Source organism: Choloepus didactylus, assembly GCF_015220235.1.
Source record: "Choloepus didactylus isolate mChoDid1 chromosome 25 unlocalized genomic scaffold, mChoDid1.pri SUPER_25_unloc1, whole genome shotgun sequence".
NCBI classification, from domain to species: Eukaryota; Metazoa; Chordata; class Mammalia; order Pilosa; family Megalonychidae; genus Choloepus; species Choloepus didactylus.
This window is the reverse complement of record NW_023637606.1, coordinates 7,625,291-7,634,457: the sequence shown is the minus strand read 5'-3', so window position 1 is coordinate 7,634,457 and position 9,167 is coordinate 7,625,291. Positions and strand designations below refer to the sequence as shown.

Here is a 9,167-nt window from a genome sequence, read left to right as displayed (position 1 = left end):
TGAAATCTAATGGTGTTTACCCTGTGAGTTTTAGGAACTGTTTTGCTCCCTTAAACCCTGTTTCCTTACTGTTTCTCCTTATGGCAATGGGAATGTTTATCCTATGACTGTCCCTCCTTTATATGTAGGAAGCAGGTAACTTGTTCTAAGTTTCACTGGTACAGATCCTGAGGGGAATTTTGCTTTAGGACTGACCATGCCTATAATTGATTTTGATGGGATCTTGTACTTAACTATTGTTACTTAAATTATTTAAGTTATTGTGATATTGTGATGGGATGAATGTATTTTTTTATATGGAAAGATCATGTCATTTTGTGGTCCAGGGGATGGAATGTGCTGGTTTGAATGTATTAGATCCCCCAAAATGTCATTATCTTTGATGTAATCTTGGGTGGGCAGACATATCAGTGTTGATTAGATTGTAATTCTTTGAGTGTTTCCATGGAGATGGGCTCCAGCCAACTGTGGGTGATGACTCTGATTGGATAATTTCCATGGAGGTGTTACCCCACCCATTCAGGGTGGGTCTAAATTAAATCACTGGAGCCATATAAATGAGCCAACAAACAGAAGGAACTCAGTGTGCAGCTGAGAATGACATTTTGAAGAGGAGCTACAGCCAAGAGGGACACTTTGAAGAATGCACAGAAGCTAGGAGAGTAGCTGCAGATGACAGTTTGAAGATGGCTGTTGAAAGCAGACTTTTGCTCCAGAGAAGCTAAGAAAGAACAAACACCCCAAGAGCAACTGAGAGTGACATTTTTGAGGAAGAAGCCATTTTGACCCCAGAACTTTGGAGCAGACAGCAGCCACATGCCTTCCCAGCTCAGAGGTTTTCCAGACACCATTGGACATACTCCAGTGAAGGTACCTGATTGCTGATGTGTTTCCTTGGACACTTTATGGCCTTAAGATAACTTTGTAACCAAATAACGCCCTATATACAAGCCAAACTATTTTGGTGTTTTGATTTCCAGCAGCATTAGGAAACTAGAACATACATGGATCTTATTTTTAATCCATTCTGCCCATCTGTGTCTTTTGATTGAGTTCAATCCATTAATGTTCAAATTTTTATTATTAAATTAGTTCATGATTCAACCATCTTATCCTCTAGTTTTTATTTGTCTGATCTATTTTTTCTCTCTTTTTATCCTCTAAATTACCCTTACTGATTCTCTTCAGTTCCATACCCTCATCCAGACATCTCTCAACTGTCTTTCTTTCTCAGCCAACATAACTGAAGAGCATGTTTCTTGTTAACAAATTCTCTCATAATTTATCTGTGACAATTTTAAACTCTCTCTCAATTTTAAAGGAAGCTTTGTTGTATAAAGACTACTTGGCTGGCAATTTTTCACTTTCAGAACCTTAGGTATATCATACCACAAGAATACCCAATGAATAGTGAGTGCCTAGCCTATATGGCTACACTTGTATGTGGTGAGTCACTTTTTTCTTGCTGTCTTCAGTACTCTCTGCTTCTCTTCAGCATGGGACAGTCAGGTAATTATGTGTCTTGTTGTTGACCTATTTGGATTTATTCAATTTTTAGGTCATTGTGCTTCTTTTATTTGAATATTTGTTTACTATTAGTTTTGGGAAGTTTTCTCCAATTATCTCCTGAAATAACCTTTGCAAACTTTTACTTTTCTCTTGTCCTTCTGGGATACCAATGATTCTTATATTTGTGGTGCACTTTGTGCTGTCAATCATTTCCCTTAGAAACAATTCAAATTTTTCCATCTTTTCTGCCATTTGTTCTGCCTATTTGAATTCAGTTTCTCTGTGCTCTAATTCACTTATTCTTTCTTTTGCCCCTTCAAATCTGCTGTTCTGTGTGTCTAGAATATTTTTAATTTGTGATACAGTATCTTTCATTTCCTGAAAATCTGCTATTTTTAAATATATACTTTCAAATTCTTCTTTATACTCTTCTAGTGTCTTGATATCATTTATCTCTTTAGATAAATAATAAATAAATAATAAATAATAAATAAATAATTTTGCTGAAATTGTTTAGGAGATTTGTTTGAACACATCAATTATTGGTTCCAAATTCTGTTTCTCCTCTGGCTTTTTAATTTGGTCACTTGGGTCAGCTATATCTTCTTGCTTCTTCACATGCTCTGTGATTTTTTTCCTAGTTTCTTGGCATTGGATAATCTTGATAAAGTTTATTTGAAATTTGATTTCCTTCACTCATCTTAGGTTTTATAGTTGCTTTGGTTTCCATTGAATGTCTATTTTGGCACTTGGTTTATCAGTAATTCCCAGCCATACAAGTGTTGGGGCCTCCTGCAGGAAGTGCAACACTTTTCAGAATACTGTTAGAGGCTGGGCAGAAAGGTGGTTTTCCAGATTGTACTTTAATGACTTTTCCAGCATACGGCACTCCTGGGCTTCCTCATACCCACAGCCCCAACTCTCCCTTTCTGCATCAGGCTGCTGTGCTGGGACCTGATCCGTTAACAATCCACTCAAAGCTGCAGGTTTCCATGTGCACTGGAAGGCACCAAGTCCTGGGTGGGGGCTGGGCACTGTGCAATTTGGCTGAGAACCCACTGTGGGCACAAGGTGTCTGGTGATTTCCAGATTCCCACATTGAAAGACCTTGGGCTGGGGACCAAGAGGTTCAACTGCCCCAGGCAGCAGCTGGCCCAGGAGTGCTCTGCATTCTGTTGGCCAGGAAGACTTGGGTTTGTATTAGGGCACTGCTTTGACAGTTGGATCACCATATTTCTCAATAAAAACAGGGCAGAGTATCCATGGAGGGGTGTAGACCACCACAAATAGGCCTGGGAGAGGGTCTGTAGAGGCTCTGAAAAGCCCTGCATTTCCCTGGGATTTTACAGCAGTAACATCTATTCCTAAGTTTTACTAGTTTTAAGAGAAGTTTATTTGGTACAACATTTATAATTTCTGTAGTACATTATCTAATTTAACCTGCAAGGTCAGTTTATTTAAACATAGTTACATGGACCTCAGAAAGGAATGAGATCTTCTTCTTCTGTATAGGTTAATGTATTACCCTAAAACATCCCAGAGAATTTTGGGCAGAAAATTAAAAAGTATTTGCCAAGTCCCCTTCAGGGGCTTGGGAAAATGTGGAAATATTAAACTTCCTCATCAGTATAATTCCTGATATTCTTGCCAGTAACATGGACTCCAGTTTAATACACCAAACTGTCAATCCTGCAGCTTGCTTTTATGAAAATTTTTCCTGCAGAGGAAAAGCTAAGCCTAATTATAATTGTCCAAAGAGTCACCCAAAGAAAATATCTTTTGTTGCTCAGATGTGGCCTCTCTCTAAGCTAACTCTGTGGGTAAACACTACCCTCACCCCTACATCAGACACGACTCCCAGGGTTTGTAAATCTTCCTGGAAACATGGGACATGACTCCCAAGGATGAGCATTGCCCTAGTATAGTGGGATTGAGAAAGCTTTCTTACCAAAGGAGTGAAGAGAAATGAAACAATGTTTCAGTGGCTAAGAGATTTAAAATACAGTCCAGAGGTCATTCTAGAGGTTATTCTTATGCATTATATAGATATCCATTTTTAGTTTTTTATGTATTAGAACAGCTAGAATGAAATATCTGAATCAAGTAATCCAGTAGACTTGATACTTGATGATGATTGTATAAATATATAGCTCTTATTATGTTACTGTGTGACTGTGGATACCTTGTGACCTACTCTCCAGTTACCCAGTGTATGGCTAGATGGATAATAAAATAAAGACAAAAATATTTATAAATAATAGGGGCATTAGAGTATGGGATGTTTTGTGTGTTCCTTTATTTTTTTCTTTATTTTGAAGTAATGAAAATGTTCTAAAATTCATTGTGGTGGTAAATGAACAACTATTTGATGATACTGTGAACAATTGATTGTATGCTTTGCATAGATCATTTGGTGTGTGAATGTATCTCAATAAAATTGCATTTAAAGTATCTGTAAAGTTTAATATTTACTATGGATATTGAATTCCTAGATAAAAAAATACTCATAAATTTTTATTGTGACCAGTGTCTTCACTAGGGAATTCTACCAAACTTTCATGGAAAAAATTACCCATTTATACAAACTCTTCCAGCCCATAGGAAAAAATAGGAAAGCTTCTCAATTAATTTTATGAGAAGAGCTTAACATTGGTAACAAAATCTGGCAAGATCATTTTAAAAAGGAAATTTATAGGCTACCTTATTTTTTAATGCATTTTTATTGAAATTTTTGAACAAAATGTTTTGAACATAAACTCAAATATCCTAAAATAATCCACATTTCAAATATATTACAAGTATTTGGAGGCTGTATCATGAGCCAGTTATGTTCATGCAATGCAATTCATAACATGAGGCTCCTGAAAAGGAGAAATAATCATATCAAAAAATGCAGGAAAACATTTAATAAAATTCAATACTCATTCATGATTTTAAAACAAACAACAATGAAAACAACCATTACCAAATTAGGAATAGAAGGGAGCAATCTTGATCCCATAAAGGATACTTACTGAAAACTAGAGCAAACATAAAACTTTACAGTGCAATATTGAAAGCATTTCAGGGCAGAGAGATCAAAAAGGAGAAAAAAATGTTCAATATTACAAATTCTAACAGACATTACATTAGATGTCCTGCCTAATGGAATATTGGCAGGAAAAGAATTGAAAGGAATAGTCACTGAAAAGTATGAAATAAAACTGACTTTACTTGCAGGGGATAATATTGTATAAGTATAAAACCTGGAAGATTTTATAAACTGAGATTAGTGGTCTGAATACAAGGTTAATATTCCAAACTTTTATATTTATATATGCTAATTATAAGGCATTCTGAAGTGAAAATTTAAAAGATGATATGTACAACATCTTCAAAGTATGAAATGCATATAAATAAAACTAAATAAAGTTTGTATGATTCTGCTCATAAAGTTATAGAAGAACATAGAGAAAAATTTTAAGAGTGAAGAAAAGGAGGGATAAACCATGCTCATGGATGAAAACATGCAATATTTTAAAGATGATAGTATTATCCAAACGGCTCTACTGATACAATACAATTGCTTTAAGTATCACATTTTTTGCAAATATAACATAAAATTCATAGGGATATGGTAAAAAAAGAAAGCATAGATAAGACAAAATTGAAGACAAACAATGTAGTAGAAGTACTTATTCTACCTGTTTCAAGATTTTAAAAATCACAGTAACATAGTTTCAGCATAATGATAAAAAAGAAAATAAAAGGAGACAAGTGGCAAATCCAGAAACAAACTGCTCAAATTTGGACTGATCAATATCAGGCATATTATAGATCTAAATGTAAAAATTAAAAAAAAAAATCTTAAATGAAACTCAAAGGAGAGGAGTATTTTCAATTTGGGAAAGGAAAAATTTCTTAAACAAGACAGATATATAGCATCAGCATTAAAGGAAAAGTTTAATAAATGTAACTATAGTAAATTATTGTTTTCTGTTTGGCATGAAAGGTCAAGCCACTGGTGGAATAAAATAATAAAAATATATCTTAACAGTAAGAATTCACATCTAGAATATATAGAAAGCTCTTACTCAAAAACATTTCCAAATGTGCAATTCTCATATGAAACAGGGCTCAGATTAGTCACAAGGAAATTGCAAATAAATATCTTAGTGAAATAGCTCAGAATATCCTCCAAATTATCTAAAATTCAACAGACATTGTGTGCAAGTGTCAGAGGGAATAAGGAACAACTGGAATTCTATTGCTTGTTGGAGTGTAAATTGGTGTAGTCATTTTGAAAATGGTATGGCATTACCTGCAAAGGCGAATATTTGCACAAGACCCAGCAATATAGCATCTTATTTTTACTAGGCTTACAAAGAAGCTCACAGCACCATTTTTAGGAATAACCAAGACTCATAAACAATTCAAACATCCATCACCAGTAAATGGATAAATAAAAGATGCTGTGTTAATATAATTGAATTCTATCCAGCAATATAAGTGAATGGAATATACCACTTTACACCCATAAAGATTACTACATCTTAAAAATGCAAAGTAACAACTGTTGGAAAGGATGTGGGGAAATTGGAACTCTAGTATGTTATTAGTGGAAATGTAAAATAGTGCAGCCTCTAAAGAAAGCTGTATGGCAGTTCTTTAAAAAGTTAAATATAGAATTACCATATGACCTGCCAATTCCACTTCTGTGCATATTAACAAACAAGGAGACAACAAGCTCCCAGATAATTTGGACATAGTTTACAGCAGCATTATTCTCAATTACCAGCAGGCGGAAATATCCCATGTCCATCAACAAAGGAATGGATAAACAAAACAATGGATTATTTGATGGCAAGTAAAAAGGAATTTCTGAGATTTGATGCTACATAGAAGAACATTGTAAGCATTATTCTCTTTGAAATAGGCAAGCCACAAAGTGACAAATATTGTATAAAGTCACTTTTAAGAAATGTCTAGAAATAGTAAAGCCCCAGAAAAAGAAAGTGGGGGTTACTAGGGATGAGGGCAGAGGGAAGGGGAAATGTGTATTTGTAGGACATGGTATGTTTGTAAAAAGAAAATAACAAAAAGTACATATTTAAAATATGAATTAACTGTATCTGTATGGAACATCAGGGATGATTCTCACAAATATACTATGGGCAAAAGGACGCAAGCAGAAGTATTCTATGGTGTTAGAAACCTGGAAGGTCACTTCTTGAAGGTGTGGGAGGGTCTAATGATTTGAAGGTGTTAGGAAAGGGGCTTCTGAGGGGCTGCTTATGTTCTACTCCTTGGCCTGTGTGGAGTACACGTTTTCACTTCCTCATAATTCAACAATCAATACAAATATGATTCCTGCCATTTTATGAGTGTATATTAATTTCCAATACATATTTTAAAAAGAAAAGAACGAAAGTTCAACAGTGGAGTGAAAATTTCAACAGCTAACCAATTGAGGGTCTAAAAGTCTTAAAAAAGGGCCAGTGGTTTAAGAGAAAGTTTGGGGGAAGAAAACCAAGCAGATTGGAAAACTGAGTCAATGCAAGCTAGACAGATTTGGTTAAAACTGTCCAATGATAGTCATTAGGTCTCCTGTGAATAAGAGAAAATTACTAAACCTGGGCTGATGACACTTTGCATTTCTCCCCAGATATGGATCAGTGTGTGAAGTGTCCAGCTCATCAGTACACAAATAGTGAGAGACCTCACTGCCTCCAAAAAGCTGTGACTTTTCTGGCTTCTGATGACACCTTGGGGATGGCTCTGGTTTTTAGAGCTCTTTGCTTTTCTTTCCTCACTGCTGTTCTTGGGGTCTTTGTGAAGCACCAAGACTCCCATTGTCAAGGCCAACAACAGGACTCTCAGCTATGTCCTTCTCACCTGCCTCCTCCTGTGCTTCCTCTGTTCCTTACTCTTCATTTATCATCCTATTACAGCCACCTGCATCTTCCAACAAATGGCATTTGGAATTGTTTTTACCGTGGCTGTTTCCACTGTCTTGGCCAAAACCTTCACTGTGGTTCTGGCATTCAAGGCCACTGCACCAAGGAGAAGGATGAGACAGCTGTTGGTGTCAGGGGCACCCAACTCTGTTATTCTCATCTGCTCCATGATCCAGGTGACTTTCTGTGGAGTCTGGCTGGGAACCTCTCCCCCTTTCATTGACAAAGATGCACACTCTGAGCCTGACTATATCATGGAGTGCAACAAGGGCTCAGTCATTGCCTTCTACTGTGTCCTGGGGTACCTGGGCTGCTTGGCCCTGGGGAGCTTCACTGTGGCTTTCATGGCCAGGAACCTGCCTGACACCTTTAATGAAGCCAAGTTCTTGACCTTCAGCATGTTGGTGTTCTGCAGTGTTTGGGTCACTTTCCTCCCTGTCTACCACAGCACCAATGGGAAGGTCATGGTGACTGTGGAGATCTTCTCCATCTTGGTCTCCAGTGCTGGATTACCAGGCTGCATCTTTGCCCCAAAGTGTTATATTATTTTGTTAAGGTCTGAGAGGAACATTCAGCATGGATTATGGTATAAAACATATTCTGAGGGCAATAAGCCTTAAGTTTTAACTCATATGTTTCCTACAATAAATAGAGGACCTGAGGAATATCTGCACCATATAAGTAGTCAGATTTTAGATCAATATACAATATAATTTCCCTTATTCAATGAACAAGAAACACTCATTCTTTTTCTAATAATGTCAGGAGCACTACAACCCTCAGCTACCCAACTTTTCAACTTTAAATTTCATTTTTTTAGTTTCTCGCATTATATTCACTGATTACTGATATTCTAGCTTAATTGTGTTTGTAATCATAATCTTTATATAATCTTCCACTTTGTTGTTTCACTTCTTTTTTCCTAAGTTTCTGATAAACACAATAAGGATTCATCTCTTTTTAGCTGGCCATGTTTATCTTAATTATCCAATGGCATTTATAGTATATTCCTTGTTTTTTCACTATCTTCTTTTGTCATTTTTAATATCATAAATTCATAGCTATAATTAATTCTGTTTTTGGATGCTTCATTATATGTCTGTGGTTTTTTCCCTTTTGAACAAATACAACATTGTTTTAAAATGCTGAAATTGGTGCTATGTTTGTTGGTAACTGGTAGCACATTTCCCTCCTCATTATTGCATCATTTCAGGCCTTGAGAGAGAGAAAGAATAACCACAAGATTCCTGCACCAGTCAAGCCAAACTAAAGGAAATGCCAATTAGGGAAGATCATCTAAAAGAGAAGAACTTTGTCTCCTCCTCTCTAGAAACTTTATGTGTGAACCATTAGCTTATCTTCTGCAGAATCACCTGCTGAAATGTAGTTCATTTAATGTTATGTCCTGATTTCAAGAAATCATCATGGAATTACATTCCTTTTCATTAGTTATAAAGCTGCTATGAAGAGCACTGTTCATTTAGCCACTGAGTCTTACATAAAAGGAAGTTTCCTCCACAAGAAATTTATTTTAGAGTTAACTTCTAAGGATGCCTACCATTTATTTTTCTGAAAAAAATAATATGTTCTTCTTTTCTGGTAATGAGAATCATGTAACTTACTGATGCCAAGAAACTCAGACTCAAATTTGATGCACAGTCAGAGCAACCAGGGTAAGCTTTATTGTTGACATGTTTGAAACATGCTCTATTCCTTGGCACT

General features: G+C 35.9%; 1 protein-coding gene across 1 annotated transcript; it reads left to right on the top strand.

The window, feature by feature from the left end:
- The first annotated feature begins 7,155 nt into the window (after positions 1–7,155).
- On the top strand, positions 7,156–8,065 carry LOC119525330 (vomeronasal type-2 receptor 116-like). Its single transcript, XM_037824006.1, is given in 2 exon segments — positions 7,156–7,334; positions 7,336–8,065. Coding segments are annotated over 2 exon segments (909 nt in total).
- Positions 8,066–9,167: the final 1,102 nt, after the last annotated feature.